At 48.1% G+C, this 17,136-nt stretch overlaps 1 protein-coding gene across 1 annotated transcript in view; it reads right to left on the bottom strand.

Annotated features, from left to right (window-relative positions):
- The window catches only part of ank2b (ankyrin 2b, neuronal), a 62,895-nt gene extending 47,068 nt beyond the window's left edge, over positions 1-15,827 (bottom strand). The window contains exons 1-6 of the mRNA XM_062449336.1: positions 15,660-15,827; positions 9,698-9,799; positions 3,527-3,625; positions 1,632-1,730; positions 1,332-1,430; positions 994-1,179 (exon numbers count right to left, since the gene is read on the bottom strand). Coding sequence (XP_062305320.1) covers positions 994-1,179; positions 1,332-1,430; positions 1,632-1,730; positions 3,527-3,625; positions 9,698-9,799; positions 15,660-15,812 — 738 coding nt within the window. The 5' untranslated portion in view covers positions 15,813-15,827. The remainder of the gene's footprint in view (positions 1-993; positions 1,180-1,331; positions 1,431-1,631; positions 1,731-3,526; positions 3,626-9,697; positions 9,800-15,659) is intronic.
- Between the last annotated feature and the right edge of the window lie 1,309 nt (positions 15,828-17,136).

The following is a 17,136-nucleotide window of genomic DNA, read 5'->3' as shown; positions in this document are numbered from 1 at the left end:
ACACCGACAGTGCAGGTGGACTGGCTGTGGTGTCCTACAGAACAGGACAGTAGGCTGCATACAGGTGAGCCTGTTTTGGACAGAGGGTTCTCCACTGGGAGTGTGTTCTGGGGTTCCTATAACGTCTCTCACTCTAGCCACGCCCCCAACAACTGCACCGCTGCCCACCCGCCAACCCCAGCCCACCCCCCAGCCCACCCCACCCAGCGCCGTCCTCGGACCCCTGGCTCCCTCCCTCCCCGTGGCCCGGCTACCCAGCCCTGGAGGAGAGCGTCCAGGGAGGCCACCTCCAGCCTCCCCCTGTCTAAAGCCCCCCAGGGAGGCGGGGGGCGCGGAGAGAAGGAGCCAGAGCGCCAGGACGCCACAGCGGAACCAGGACCCCCAGGGTACATGCAGACCCTCCATATCAACCCCCCATCCAACCTGACAACAGCACCCTCCATGCACTGGACACTGGAACTACGCTTAAACACCAGGGGGAGACAGAGAGCAACAGGGGGGCGTGCGGGAGGGGCAGATAACACAAAGAGACAGAACGAGAGACCCAGTTAGTGGACAGGCCAGGAGACAGGTGGCAGTCACACAGACACTGAAAGGGAGTGACAGACAGAGAGACAGAGAGAAAGAGAGACACAGACACACATCTACAACAGAGCACAACAAGGGTAACATTAAGTCACAGGCAACAGTGGCTCCACGAGACAGTGCTATACACCCACATCGATTTATCCTTACTGTGCTTCCCACTCAAATCGACTCACTTCCCACATTCTCAACACCTCAAAACACGGTACGCCGAGTGATATGCGTTTCGTAAACAATCATCCCAAAGTACAGCACACGGTATTGTATTTCCTGGGGGGGGTCGTATAGCAGCGAGGCTCTAGCGACTGACGACACACCAGGCCACCACAGCGGATACGGCATGCAGGCCACCAGGGCCACAGACGCGGGGAGAGCTCTGGCCTCCGGGCGGAGGCGGGGGACCCGTACCTTGGACTGCACGTCGGCGTTGTGGTCGTTCTGCAGCAGCAGCGCGGCAGACTTGGTGTCGTCCTTGCGCGCGGCGATGTGCAGCGCCGGCAGGCGGACCTTGCCCTTGGTGTCATGCTCCAGCAGGATGGACACCACCTGGTTGTGGCCCTGCTGGAGGGCGATGGCCAGGGGGGTGAAGCCGTCCTGGACGGGGGAAGAGGGGGGGGGGGGTATATGATAGCAGGGGATGAACATTAGCACTAGCGTGCAAGTGTACACTGTCATTCACACACACAGTCTCTTTTATATACACACACACTCGTTCACACACACACACACACACACGTGGTCCCTACCTCCGTGGCAGTGCTCTGGTTGGCTCCGTTCTCCAGCAGGTAGCGGACCACGTCCATGTGGTTCTCCTGGGCCGCCATGTACAGCGGCGTGAAGCCATTCTGCCGAGAACAGAGAACCACAACGGCCGGGTCAGCTAGCGCTAACACCTCCACACGTGCCGTCCAGCCCCGTGTGGTTTGACAGCCACCGTGTGAGCACGAGGCTAACAATACAGCAGAGTGTGCTACTTCATCCAGTCCGGTTTGAAGGGCAGCACAGACATAAAAGGTAGGACGTGAAGCAAGGGTGTTGGGTCGTACCTGAGACTGGGAGTTGATGTCAGCCCCTCGCTTGACCAGGATCTTCACCACCTCACCCTGCCCCGCCAGAGAGGCGATGTGAAGGGCTGTGTTTCCTTTCTGGAGGGGTTGGGAACACACACACGCTGTTACGGCCACATGCTACACAAAACGCACACAGTAAGAAGGGAGTTCTTACTGTGAGACTTCTCATTACCAAAACCCAGCGCCTCGTCGGAGCTGTGGCATTCATTACCTTCTACGCCCCTGCTGTATTCATCCTCCCTCTACGACCTCCTCATTAACGCCGTTTAGCATTCACCATTTGAGAAGCTACACCCCAAACAGGCATATCTCCAGACAGCCATGGCTCTGGAAGAGGAGATCACTGTCTAAAAATGAGGGGTCCTTCCAGACTGGCACTCCTAATGACGCCTTGACTCACAGATAATGGAAAGTTATCGCTAATACCCCAGGGAGATTGGATCCACTGCCAGAATACTTTTAATTAGAGCATGAGGATGAACCCATTATGTTAAGTGACTCTTGCTTTTGTGTACTGGTTTTATGGGGTGCTAGCCTTTCAGATAGGTTTCAGAAGGTCTCATGTTGCATTTAAAAATTCAAACAATCTCTATCAACTCTATCATCCCAGCTTTGATATACTCATAAAATACCCATAATTAAAGGGCATTTCCTAGAAAGGAATGAATGGACACAAAGGCCCCATTTTAGCCATTAACACACTAGCTAAACATCATCCATCCATCCAGTGCTTACTCAGACTTCAAAGAGACACACAAACCCTAAACATGCTGTTTATGAAATGAAACAGACCCTCTCTCTGAAACGACTCTTAATCACTTTCCCTTCCAGCATGTCCTGAAGTGCTCCATGAGGTCCAAGTGAACAGCCCAGTGACATGTAGCTAGCATCAGGCATAGGGTTACAGTGGTTGTGGGGTAGTAACCTGGCAGTCTGCCCAAGGATATGATAGTAGCAGTGCAGACTCACTAAGGAAAGGTTAACGGCCAGGCTTCAATAGGTCAAGAGTTGTAGATAGAAGCTATGTTAGGCCTCTAACCCTGTTCACCCTGCATGTGACACCAGTCCATAAAAAAAAAACATAAAAACATGATATCAGAAGCGACTATGCTGATGAATTGGAAGTATTTACAGACCAATGATTAAATAAGTATTGAGAGACTTGTTGCTCTTGTTGGTTAGTTGTAACTGATTTAAAATTATTGTTCTCACTGTGAAATATATGATTGTTGCTTGCTTTCTACAGGTACACTCTTGCACTTTTGAGGTTCATGTTGTTTAATTGTAACTTGTTTAACTACATGCTCTTATGGTTCTTGCCTTTGGCACTTTTTTTTTTTTTGTCACAATGTATGCTTCATGTTTTGGCTACCCGCAATGTTTGGGGCTATCTCGTTATGATCAGTGACCTATGCACTTTTGTAAAGCTCTCTCTTGGAAGTCGCTTTGGATAAAAGCGTCTGCTAGGTTAAATGAATAAATGTAAATGTAAGTAAGACATTACTGTTAGTCATGTTAGCATAATAGCAGCTTGAGGCTAGTGGCTGAGTTTGTGTCTACTGTCAAATGTTTGGTCAACAAAGTCTACCACTGATCTCTTAAGCATAGTCCTTGAGCAACATTTCACCCCCAGTCAGCCTAGGAGCCAAGGGGATGTTAACATGCTAAGTTACAGCATGTCATGCTAGGCTAGGCCAGGTTCATATGGTTCCCAGGTTACTATGTGTTTGGGTATATATTTTGAAGCCTTGTCATAAAATGTAATTTAAAATAACAACTGGCCCAAAGATAATATGGGGTTAATGTGTGCTATGGAACTGGGGAACCGCTGACCCTGGGAACATAGATACGTTCACGTTACTGTTACCCACCTTGGTAGCTGAGTCTACGGCGGAGCCTCTCTCCAGCAACTCCTGAACCAGCTCCACATGGCCCTCCTTAGCAGCCAGGTGCAAAGCGTTGAGCCCATTCTGGACAGGAAGAGAAGAGGGACAAAAAGGCAAAGGTCAGCTTCACAACTCAAAACTCCCGACTGTTCGTCCACAAAATGGAGGACTTGGAAAATAAACGGACGGGGCTGGAAAAAAAGGGATCGTAGCTCGGTACCTCCGTGTCCATAACTCATACTGTCGTGCTCCGTTTTTCTGTTTTGGCTGTTACTCTTTCACACACACGAAGGAGGGACAAACCAAAATATGAAAGCCAGGTCTGAAAGTCAGGATTGTGCCATGTCATGCTGATATGGAGCTGGGCCAGGCATGGACAAGTGATATTAATAAAGTGGCTGTGAGTGTGCTTGCGTACGTGTTTGGTGCAATAGTGTGATTGTTTGTTACTTCTTCAATACCCTAGTTCAAACCACTGTTGAAAGCAATAGGAAATTATTCTCGATTTTGCTTGAATTTTCCCTCAGAACTCAATGACCTCTCTCAAGTGCCAACCCTAACCTTCTGTAATAAGAAGATTTCTGCTTAGTCTCTACGTACTGTAGCGATAAATATATGGTATTTGCTGTAGGACAGAAATGAAGATTACATTGTAATATCACTCTAGAGGGATTTCCTCAGGGATTAAGGAATCCAGACGTTTGCCAGTTAATTCCAAAATACCACAACAAGACAGGAAGGGGGGGATGGGGAAGGTTACCAAACAAGGTGTTGCAATGTATTATCAATCCCACTTGCACATCATGCTTCAAACATCGATGTTTAGGATGGAAAACTACTTTCAACTTTGTGGTGAGATAATCTTTTAGTTTTCTGTGCAAATGTCATTAAACCATTTTACGTTTATGAGTTCAAGTTGTTAGTGTAATCTCTTCCATGTGTGATCCTCTGAGGAGATGTTAAATCACTCTAATGGCTCTGTTAATATCTATATCTGGCTCTTAACAAGTCACATGCTGGTGGGCTGGCAGGAAGAATAGGGGAGGGGTTTCATGAGTTGATTGACAGAGTGGACAAGCGTGACAGCCTGTTGAAAATGAAGGGGACAGTGTAGGACTGTGGGGAAGGGGTTCGGTATGAAGGACCAATGTAAAGCGAAGGGCGAGAGACAAAAACAAACCACAATACACGGTAAGATTCTACAATCAGTGTAGGGAATTCACATAAGGAGAAGTCTTTAGGTGAGTCCCACGTAAGTCCTTAGGTAAACACCAATACACCCAACAACTACATAGGCCTACTGTAAGTCCAAAAACCAGGCCCACTGAAAACCACGTTCTCTTCATACCTCTCTACTCACGAGGTAGATACTGGAATGGAGTGGTGATTTAGAGTTAGAGTCAACAGTGTTACACTCCCCCCCACCCCTCTGTAGCCCGGGGGAGATCTCCATTGACCCAGCAGTGATTTAATATATCTTTCACTGGAGGGCAGCGCTTGTCTACGTTTGAAAAATGGGACTAGTGAGTCGATAGATGATTTCCTCTGTGCCTGTTCGGTCCATTCAGCCTGCCTATCATACAGAGAACCCCAAAGAGAATGTTATTGCCATTCGTTATGTCACGGAAACATTGTCACATCCTGCATTTCTTTTGTAGAGAGGAATGGCGCGCTACATTTGGTTAAGAATGCCCTACAGGGTTCTGTCGCATTAAAACAAGCTGGAACAAACGGAGGCATCTGTTTTGCAAAACACCAAACTCTGCACTCCTTTGAAGAGAGAGGATATGGTGCATTAGATGCAGAAGGTGCACACCTGCTTGTCTCCATGCCTAAAGGCTGCCTTGAACTTTTACATTTGTTTCCTGGATGCTGTTAAACAAAGTGACATGCATTTAGTCTGCATAGCAGTCTGAAGTACAGAACAAAATCAAGGATCAGAAGTACATAGTTCTCACCATATTTTCGGCAGTTAGATCCAAGGAAAGATCTGTATTTTAACAGGCATGGCCCGCCACCCCCCCACTCCCCACAGTCAGACACACACACACACCCCCGCCCCTTCACAGGTCTAAATCATAACTATTAGATCAACTACCCAGACGCCATCGCTTATGAAAACTTTGAATCACAGAACATTCAATTTATCACGTTGTTCTCCGCCCTCATCTTTCTCACACCCTGTAGATGTAAGGAGCCATTAATCGACTTCCTAGCCTGCAGACATCACTGTGGGGCAGCCCAGCCATTACAGTGAGTAGAAACCCATCAAGATGCATATTAGGAATGCTAATGGAGGGTGTGAATGTAATAACGGCTAGTGTGATTAGTCCTTTCAGAGATATTAGACGTCTGCTGTCTGGGGAAGCTAGCTGGAAAGTTCACTGGAGAGACTCGTTTAGGAGGGCTGCCCCGTTGAGAAGAAAGTGCAAATAAGGACTATGGAATCATATTGGGGTCAAAACTGTACATGCTGCCTGAAGCACAGTAATACTTAGGCATTTTGACATTTATGGTTCACAAAGGAATACGGGTGTGCTATTAGTGCTGTATGTCAATGTGTGAACATGTGCCATGAAATTAGAGAAGGACTCCCCACTTGCACATTCCGAGTGTAAGAAAGTTTTTCCCACAACGATGGCTCCTGTCCCAACCCATCAATGTAGTGCCAGAGCACTGGACGACGAGCCATCCATCTTGAACAACGAGGTCACAGTGCCCCACCTGTGGGTGTTCAGGTCTTGGTGTAATCTGTCCCGGTGTTTAAGGACCTGCCGTGTTCACGTCGCAGCGGTAGATGGATGCCAGTTGAGAGTGAGGACCCCACGGTGGCATCGTGGAGGTGACCTCTTCAATCGCCACGAGACATGTTAAGGCAACATGCGTCTGGGCTGGAGACTATGAAGAATGGCTTATATGGGTTTGTGACACAGGAGAGACTATCTACTGTATGAGCCCCAGACCCCCCCCCCCCCCCCCCCCTTCCCCTAGTCCAGACAGTGACAGACTACCCGTGTCACAGGTCGGCACGATGGAGAGAAACCTTGGTTGTCCTGACTACTTTAAGTGTGTGCTGTGTGTTCCGTCGGTCGGTCACACAGGCATCTCATGGTCACACGGAGGCCGTAACAGATGGACTCAGGCCTACATGACAACACTAGACATGATGTACACAGTACCTTCAGCAGCTGGAGACCATGCTTTCGGCAACAGTGTCTCCTTTACAAGGACTCACCTATTTTGGTGCAGTTTGATAAAGACCCATCTATAGTATTACTCTGAAAGAATATAAGAATAATTCTGAAAAACAGACACACATTGCTTTACGTGGCTCCCACAAGACACAGGCTCAGAAACAGTATTTCTTTACAGAAGTTATTTACGGCAAAGCTATTTCTGTGCATAGCAGCACTAAAATGGTCGGTTGCTAAGACAACTGAAATAGATATCTTGTCTGTGATCCATAACAGAAATCAAGCAGTCTATCAATATCAGAGCTAATAGCATGCTTACACCCTATTAGCAGATTAACTAAAAGTATTCATTAATTCCAACTGTTAGTGAATATATCTCCTCTGCAGACACACACCTGCAATCCTCCACGCACTACACCCTGCATACCTAGACCCAGAGTCTCCCATCCATCTAGGTGTCTGTCAGTGTGTGAAGGTCAGGGTTTTACCATGACAATTTCTGGAAGGTGCAGCAGGACTGACCATATGGATGGAGGGGTGGAGGAATGAAAGGAGGAGGGGACCGGACATGAAAGGAGAGAGGTACCAGGACAGCAGTGATACAGCACTGGAGTATGGTTGCAGATATCATATCATGAATGGTCTCTGAGAGAACAGATAGGAGACAATGAATGTAAGGGCGTAGCTTGTAGTCAGCTTCAGACTGCCAAAGACAAAAGCCTGAGATACAACTCTGCCAAATGTATTTCTATTTAAAAACAACCAGTGTTAGTCAAAGTACTGTACAATCGGCAAGGCAAAATAAGGCACTAAAATACCTAACATTTATGACAAAGACACGAAGCAGAGCCTGTGAACCAGATCAAAGCAGATGGATTCCACTCAGTATGAAGGGAGGAGATGCAGATTGAATGGGAGAGAAGCATAGAGATATAGATGAGAAGGAGAGAGAGGGAGGGCAGTAGAGAGGGAAGGAGGGAGGTAGAGAGAGGGAGGGAAGGAGGGAGATAGAGAGGAAGGCAGGGACGGAGATAGAGAGGGAGCGAGGGAGAGAGGGAGGGGGAGATGAAGGGGGGGAGATAGAGAGGGAGGGGGAGATAGGGAGGGACAGAGGGAGATAGAGAGGAAGGGGGGGAGATAGAGAGGGAGGGGGGGATATGGAGGGACAGAGGGAGATAGAGAGGAAGGGGGGGAGATAGAGAGGGAGGGAGAGATGACATGGATAAACAAACGAGCATCAACTGCAAGTTTAACGTTGGATAATTCTGGAAAAGGTTCTAAGGTGATACTCTGCCAGAGGGCATATTGTGTGGCAGACCTTGTGGCTGGTGAGTAGTGTGTGTGTGTGTGTGTGAGAGAGAGTTTTGTGTATTTGTGTGTGTGTAGGAAAGATGCCTCACAGCCCTCACACACCACTGAAGTTCATGTGACTGTTGTTGTTGCTTATCAGGTTGACCACACACCATCTGCTGGACGGGTCATTTCACACTATATCTGCTTTCACTGATCCCCCTCACACACACACACACTCCCCCTTGCCCTTCATGTAGTGGGGAACGTTAATGGCTTCTGAGCACAAGATAATAGCCAGCTACTAAATAAAGACTTGGACTCTCACCATGCAGTGTAAACAAGTCACAAAGTCTCGAATGAAGGAATGGAGAAGACAAGGAGAGAGGAGAACCGGGTGATTCTTGTTGGACCACAGATCTAGAGAGAGAGAGAGAGAGAGAGAGAGAGAGAGAGAGAGAGAGAGAGAGAGAGAGAGAGAGAGAGAGAGAGAGAGAGAGAGAGAGAGAGAGGAGACCAAGAAGAGGGAATCACTAATGACTGTTCACTGATCCTTCTCTCCTTCTCCCCTGGCCCTGCCACAGGTCCCACTAATTAATGTGTAGGCATACAGGTGACCCAGGGAACCAAGTACCTGAGTCAGCACTGGCCTGCTTTTATATGTGGGATATCAGGGCACTGGCTTTCAAAATGGTGGCCTCAAATCACAACCTCCATTTCAAAAACACACACACACTTCTCCGCATCTTTGAACTCGTTCTTGACTACACTACCTTAATATGGGGTTTCTTCTATTGGCCCTGATGGAAAAGGGATTCACCATCAGCTCCAGTAAGGGTGATTTTCTCGAGCTATCGATCTGTTGGACCAGCATCAATATTTATCCTTGCAGCATCCGAACTGGCAAACTCACAGGTAAGACCACAGAGGAAGAAGAAGAGCTCGTCTTAGGCTAGGCCTTGCTCGGAAATACAAAAGTTGTATAATATGATTGTGCCTGATGATCTTTATGGAAGGCAGCACCCTGTCACTTTGGTGCCCTGTGAGAGCTATTGTCAGCAGTGTTATGTAAAACCACCGGCTTCTCTAAATGTATTCTGGGTAATGAACACTGAGTGATGGAGACTCTTAACTCACAGACCGACAGTTTCCTCGGAGAGGAGGAGGATTCAGTCGTAGGAGGAAGGAGGAAGGCAACTAGGGGAGACTACCTCAATCTTTCTCAAAATGTTTGGAGGTTTTTTTGTAGAGGACTGATGGATACTGTAATATGTCGGTAAAAATCTAGTTTGGAACCCCAACCACAGGTGGCTTCACCTACATACGTATGTCCCATGTCCCAAACATGTCACTTTGGTGAAAGCAGGTTGAATTAACGAATAGGGCCGGAAGCTGAGAGACTGAAGGTCACCTTGTGACTTTGACTGACATCTGGACTGAGGATCAACGAGGGGTTCCCAGGAGCTAACTGAGGTGTTTGAGGGAAGTGAGGGGGTACGAGAGACCTGGCATGTTGCGTGGGTGGAGGGATAGTGACCTTGAGTTATTGTAGCCTGGAGCTTGGGGAATCCAATGAAAGCCACAGAGGACCAACAGGAAGTGAAAAAATCCAGGCACTGATGTGTGATGTCCCTTCGAACAGAACGAATAAGTATGTGTGTGTGTTTCTTACCTGATTGCAGGTGCCGATGTCCACTCCTCCTTTCAGATATTCCAGAACCTTGTCGATGTTCCCTGCCCTGGCTGCCCGCAGGAAGCTGGTGTTGCTGTCCGACTAGAAGAAAACAGAGAAGAAGAAATACATTAGATAAAGGTCAGGCAGCAACCACGTTGGAAGACTTCGTTCGTATCGATTTCATGCCAGCAGATTATTAAAAAGGATTTTGGATGTATGTTGAGTCACTTTCCGTGACTTTTCAGAGGCATAAAAATAGCTGCGGTAATTATACAGCTAACAATGTTATCTCTGCTGGCACACGCCTGGCCAGCTAACATCCAGCCTGCCTCACCAACACCCTCTAAAAGCGCAGAGACGGCAAACAAGCTTGTTATGGTTCCCTAGAGAGCCTAGGTGCGAGCAAGGTAGATAATTCCACCTTGTGTGCCTCAGTCATCAAGCGAACCATCAATGTTTTATGAGTTTATCAGCGCAGAGCATTATCCTAACTAGGAGAATGCAGCATAGGTCATGTCCTCTTCGTGCAGATGCAGGGACAGTCAGAACTGGAAGTACACCAAGGCAGTAGGGAGGTGGAATGAGTCAGCTACTCCACCCTCTCTCCTCTACCTCTTCACCCCCTAGCTAGCGCTACCTGCCAGAAGAATGCAGTACTTTTGATTGATTGAATTAGCATCTTTGCTTGCTAGCTCCCAGACAATGGAGTCGACTGCAGCTTCTTAGCTGTGATAGTGACAGCCGTCAGCGCAGGCTGTGGATAGAATAGAGCAGTTCCTTCTACTTCAGAATGATGTCTCTGGCCTACCGTATACTGCATTAGGAAAACGCAAGGTATGCTGCCTTGCTATGAATACTGATAAAGGGAATGTGTAGATGGAAACTGTAATGGAGAATTGCATGATTTATATGTATGTGGTATTCTCTTTTTCAACTAAAGCCTGTCAAGAAATAATGACAACATGTGTCTTATTCAACTCGTATGTTAAATGAACAGAAAGTGGTCCGATTGGCTTCTGTATTTGGTTTGGCATGTGCTCGGTGTGGACACTGCAGAGCACTGCGCTGCATCCTTCAGACCAGAGACATCCATCTGCAGCACCATCCAACGTCCAGTAACCTCGCAGAACCCAAATGACGTCACTGTCAGACAGTGTCACATCACATCGGTTTATACGTCCATCTCCAAGTAAATGTGCACACATTATTGTAGCATATATTATAGCATAACTATATGCTGCTAGCTTTCATGTTTCCATAAATCATACTGCCTTTTTTGCTGAGTAAAGCCTGTGTCGAGACTTCTGGGATCATGTGGTTGTGGTTGTTGGGGGTGAGGTCATACTGCACGTGTGCATAGAATGGATGACAGTGCTAGCCCACATACTTAGCATTGTACACAGCTAGCCACAGCACACAATAGAATCATTATAAAAGAAAGTCCGATCAAAATTGCCGGATTCCTCTAACAGCCGCCCAGTATCATCATTATGCAAGTCCTTCTTAAATCATTCTGCAGTCTGTGGGTTGCCATAGTGATACTTAGGCCAATAGGCCTCAAACAAGAAAGTCTTTTAACTCAAAGCATTTTACATTCAGGCGAAAAGAAAATGGCAGATTGTTCTTCCTACAGAAATTGTTTCATAAGCACTGAATTGATGGTTTGTTTTCTTGTTTTATCAATGTGGAGGTGTTTACACGGTGTAGTTCTTCAGGAGAAAGGGTTAGGAGGAAAAAGGCTTTTTTAGAACATTGACTGAGCCCACTCCTACTCACAGCTGTGAGGAGTTGAGCTGAGCAGGATATGTGGTAAGATTGAGATGAAAGCAGGGGTGAACAATACCAAAGAAATCTGTATGATTTCCTTTATCATGCTCATTCATCAGCATAATCGTGACACCACAATAATCACGACTCGGCACACTGAATGAACTGCACCTTTCACTGGTCAGGTAAGTGGGGGAACAAGATTTAAAATAAATAAATAATGACATCAAGCCGTAACTAACTACTTGTAACCAAGTAGACGTGTGTATCACTGCAAGCGAACCTGCCAACAGAATTTCTGCTACAGACCAAAGATGACATGCAACATTCATATTCAGAGCGATTCTCTCACTTCAGTGGTGTACTTTGTACGAGGGAATGTTCATCAATAATGTAAAGTAACCCATAACTGCCCACCAAATGCACTGATGTAAACATCCTCGCCCCTCCCAGTTACCACGGAGACACGCTGACCTACCTCTCTGGGTAGTCATGGCAACAGGGTCTGCCAGTCAATCCATTTGGCAACAGAACACGATCAACAGAAAAGTCCTTATTCCGAACTCTCTCTCTCTGTAATTGATCTTAATATAGATCAAATGGGGGACATAAAACATATGGATAAATAAACGACTGGGAGCTAAACTGACTCAACAATAATTCACTGGAGATTAACCAATAGCATTGCTACATAGTGTGTGTTGCCGTACAAACAAGGATCAACCATAGCTGTGGGCTTAGAACAAGGTCAACAATGACGTCATCCGGTTGCACCTGAGCATGTGCATGTGTGTGCATGTGTCTCACTGCACCCTAAGTGTTCCGGGAGTCACCACGGCCAGGCTGATGGAGACAACGCCCTCGGAAAACACAGATGTCACATGCTCCTGGAGAGTCTTCCAACCACCTATCACACGCTCCGAGGCTCCTAAAGGCCAGACGCCTCAACACACACACACAGATACACACACACACAAACACACCATCTGACACCTATACGAGGAAGGCAACTGTGCCCTTCTACACAGATTTGCCGTCCTACTCACACGGAACAACACGTTCTATTCTTAGCCCTGGCCAGCAAAGCCTGTCATATCAGTAGTGTTTACAAGGTAGCCTGCAGTACCCAGCAACCATCTCGTAGCAGCCCGCCTCTGAGGACACAGTCAACCTTAACATTTCCTCCACTGGCACCAACCGTGTGTGTGCGAGGTGTGTGTGTGTTTGTCGGGATGCATGTTCGACATTGGATCTCCCTAGAAGCTAGACTGGTATGCATTGCCAGTGAATATGGAGGCACAAATCAACTGTGATGATTGCTCTGTCACTTGCCCGATCTGGAATCAATGCAACCGCTTCTCGTTAGCAACACACAGAGCCTTCAGTCCAGCATTAATTGCCGTGCAGAAAATCATCAGTCGATGCCACACGTTAAGACATGTGCAGAGGTATTTTTTCTTGTTTTTCAAGGCAGGTCAACGCACAGAGGTCCGCTTGACGTGCGATAACCCTCAATAAACCAGGACGTACATATACACCAAGGAAACGATAGCACTCGATGAATCATTGTGATGCTAATGGTTTCAAATACATGAAGCTTGAGGTGACATAACTGGAACGATTTCCTCATTATATATTCAGGAGGTTCTCCTCTCTGTAATTCATTATTTCTGCATCCAGGGGAGTCCCCTTCCATCCTTCTCATCTACGTCACGGTCCTCCTCTTCAGGCAGACATATATGGACCGGAGCCAGTGAGAACACAGGAAACAGACCTCCTGGCCAATCACAGCTCTCCCTGCGGACCAATTACCATACCGTTGGCCAGCCAGAGGCCCAGGTCCACCACCGATGCTAAATTTAGAACCAGCTCTACATTCATAGACGGAGAAGGGGCCAGGTTGGTGGTTCTTAGGAATGAAGGCTGAAGAGATTGAGGCAAGGTTAGAATTACAGACCATGGATGCCATATCCATTGCAGACTTACTATGGAAAGGAAGGCATCTCAACCTCTGGATACTGAGACACGGCCCTCAGAACGTCAGCCATGATCTGTATGTTCTCTGTAGACTCTAGCTAGCTAGGCCCCAGAGAGAGAGAGACAGAGATAAGAGAACACTTTGTGCTGGCACATCGCAGTCTCTACAAGAGATTCCTCTCTCCACTTAGCTGAAGTGAGAAGTGAGTGCGTTGGGAGGGGGGGAGGTCAGGGGTCAAACTGTGGAGTTGGTCCACATCTAAAAACAGGAGCGCTGGGGCGGGGGTCATCCAGACAGGGATCATCAGCTGTTGGAAAGGCTGGCTATCACGGGAGCGTTTTGACTATACACGCTCCATCCTGTGTGAGGTGCACACCCACACACACACACAGAGACAGGCACGACGACCACCGACACACCATTGCTGTGGTGCTGCACCTTCACTCGCGTACCGCCCCACACATGTCCTCCCTCTCTCACACACACACTCACATACACACTTCTCAACCACTCCAGTTCCTCTTGCTTGCATGCAGAGGACAGCCAAAACAGAAGGAGAAGGGTGAAGTGACAGGAACACACAGACAGGTTGTTACGCAGACACTCGTGCATGATAGGGTACAGGGCCTGAGAACCGCGCAAGAGCGGCCTGCTAGCACACTGCAGTGACTGTGCACAGGAGGGACATTGCTGTGAGCTACAAATCAATGGGAGATTCAATCTTAGTCAATGGATGTTGTTCAGTACTGACAATAACTCAAGATGGTGATTGGATTTACGTGCGAGAGCACAGTGTGCTGGGTAATAGACTCTTGATTGCAAATTTGATTGCTTTGATGTCGAGTTTTGCTTCCTTTTTCCCCCCTCTCTCCCACTGCTTTCCCCTTAATCATTCATTCTACACAGGCCACAATGGTGCCTCTCACCCTCAGCTAGAATGTATGTATCAGAGTCAGGAAGCATTTCAGAGGTGGTCAATATCCCCTCTCCCATATCTCTCTCTGGCACACTCACAGCTTCATTCCATCATACTCAGCTTTCTCTCACCTCCCTCTGTCACCTCCCCCTCTCTCACCCTGTCCCTCTCTCCGTTTCTTCTGTCTCTCCCTCTCTCCCACCTCCATCCTTCGCTGTCACCCAGGTAATGATCCCCAGCTGGGCAGGGACTTGGCTGAAGGGTCGCTAGGGTGGGTTGCAAGGGTCACCTGAGTCACCTCAGTCCTCACAGGCTGGCTTGCCAATTACAGGCCTCATCTCGAGTCACACCTGTGCCCTCCCCCTCTCCCTCCCTCTCAGCAGCCCTCCCTCTTCTCCATCCCTAGAGACCCGAGAGGCATAACACAGCTGTCTGAACTCAGATGGCATCGCCCTCAGTCCCTCTCTTCACTGTAGCCGGAAACTTCTTTGATGTCCGGAAGTCTTTGAGCTCATCAAAAAAGTTTAGCAACTTTCCACCAGGGGTTAAGACAGTTTTGGGAACAACCATTTCCTTTTTCTCCAAGGCAGTTTCAGCTTGTGTCTCCCATTACCATTTACAATAGCTTACACTCTTTGTATTTCCAACACGGTCTAGCTGGATAAACAAAGCCGCCAATTTCACTCAGGGAGGTACTGGCTGTTTGGCTACAGCTGTCACACCGGCCCATCTTGAAGAAATGATCCGGGATTAAAGCAGATGATAGCGCCATCATGGCTGACCTTCCCAGTGATACGCACCATCTCTGGTCCGTCTCTTAAAGAGAGTGCGGAGAGCAGCCGCCCAGCTAAAGACATCACGCAACATTTGAAATGAACATTGATGGGTCAATTTGCCGTGGCGCGAGGCGTTCAGGAACGAAAATGTCAGCCCGTGTTCGAGAGAGGACGCGTCACCTCGGGGAACCGCTCACACCGTCGAGAACATCAGTCGTCTCTATTGCACACGAACGACAAGAGAAGATATTCCTATCTACAAAAGCACACTCATGACTTTCACCTGCGTGGAAGGAAATCTTTCCTCCGGGTGAGTGCCGAGATGTCACAAACAAACGGCTTCAAGAACGTCTATTCAGTCAGATCTCTCAACACAGAAGACAAACTTGAGACTCTGACTGTTCCCTGGTCTAAGTCCTGCCTGTTCTAGACCCTTCAGGGCCCTAGGGAAGCTCTCTATCGGTGCTCAGGAAAGCCTCAGGTGTTTGGGCGGCCCTCTGAGCGCTGTGTTACGGCTCTTACCGGAGGAGTTGGGGGTCTGTCGGCCGCGGGGCGCTCAGGAAGGTGCTGCTGGCAGTAGTAGTCAGTGGGAGCCTGCTCCAGGTTCCACTGGCTCCCGCTAGCTGTCAACCCCTTCTCCGACCCGCACACTTTACACATCGCCGCGTTGCCCATGGCGACAGCCCGCTCGCGAATCCGCCGGCCGCGGTGTCATCAAATGTGAGCGGACAGATACTTTGAGTCCCGAGGTCTTAGATCCAAACTGGTCCGAACCACCCCCCCCCCCCCTCCGCTTTCTCATTCAACACCTCCGCAACTGGTGGTAGCCATGCAAGGGTGGGGGCTAAAATGCCAACCGTCAGTCCAGCAAACCCTCTCTGTCTGTCAGCCTCGCCAGTCAGCCGTCCTCCATCCACTAGCCACCGCCACTAACTGATAACTCTCATTGCTAATTCAAGCTCCAGTCCACCCCTCCTGCTATTTTTACACCCACTAGCCCAGCTATGCATGGGAGCCGGGGGGGTAGGGGGGGGGTCTGTATGGAGGGAGGGGGGCATGCCCAAACAGAGGAGTATGTCTCTGTGTGTACTCTGGAATGCGCTATCAGAAAGCAGAAAGGCAGGGTTACCCCTGGCCACTTTAGGGCGTCATCAGTCTTCATGGCCCCTGACTGAAGGGCCTGAGGGTGACTTGTTATAGTCTCCTGGTTCAGCTGGATGGGTGGAGTCTGTGGAGGGGTTACATCAGGTTAACCCACGCCAACTCTTCCACCTGGAGTGCTACATGGCTAGTTTCATTCATATGAACTAGCTTCAGAATAATGTAGCAAAAGAAATACTAGATGTCAAGGCTAGATTAGACGTAAAGGAACAGCATCATAAAACAATATCATTCCTTCTTCAGTTAGCGAGTTAGCTAAGCCACAACGCAGCCCAAACAAATGCTAATATGTTGCAATTGAACAAATACATGTACAAGGATGTGTTTTCTAGTGTAACAGAGTAGCATACATACGTTTTTTGAGTGCTAGATTTCCCAAATAGGACACATTATTGGAGATAAATAAGAAAAAGCTATTATTAGACCTGATGGCATCGGGTGATGGATGAAACAGCCTCATTGTGAGCTCCACTGTGGTCTTCTCTGAGTCACAGCCTAGCCTGCAGTCCTCAGTATTGATCCGCTGCACCAGGGCAGCAGATGAAAACCAGGCCGACCTTTTTTTTAATGGATTGATTTCAAAGTCTCAGGGTTAACGATATGCAATTCAATCAGTAACCCGCCCCCCCCATCCCCACCCCCTTTCTGACAGAAGAACAAAGACATCTGTGTGAAGTCATGGGTGTGTGTCACATGCTTAATGCTTATGTCTGGAAAATTAGATGAATTAATTCTGTGAGTGTGTGTGTGTGTGTGTGCATGTGTATTAGTAATCTCTGATTATGCCACAACTGAGGTAAATGTACCCATTCTCTGCGTGGCCATTTAGACAACTGGA

This window comes from Osmerus eperlanus, chromosome 23 (genome assembly GCF_963692335.1).
Source record: "Osmerus eperlanus chromosome 23, fOsmEpe2.1, whole genome shotgun sequence".
NCBI lineage: Eukaryota > Metazoa > Chordata > Actinopteri > Osmeriformes > Osmeridae > Osmerus > Osmerus eperlanus.
Note: the sequence above shows the minus strand (reverse complement) of the source record. Positions and strands in the feature narration are given on the sequence as shown.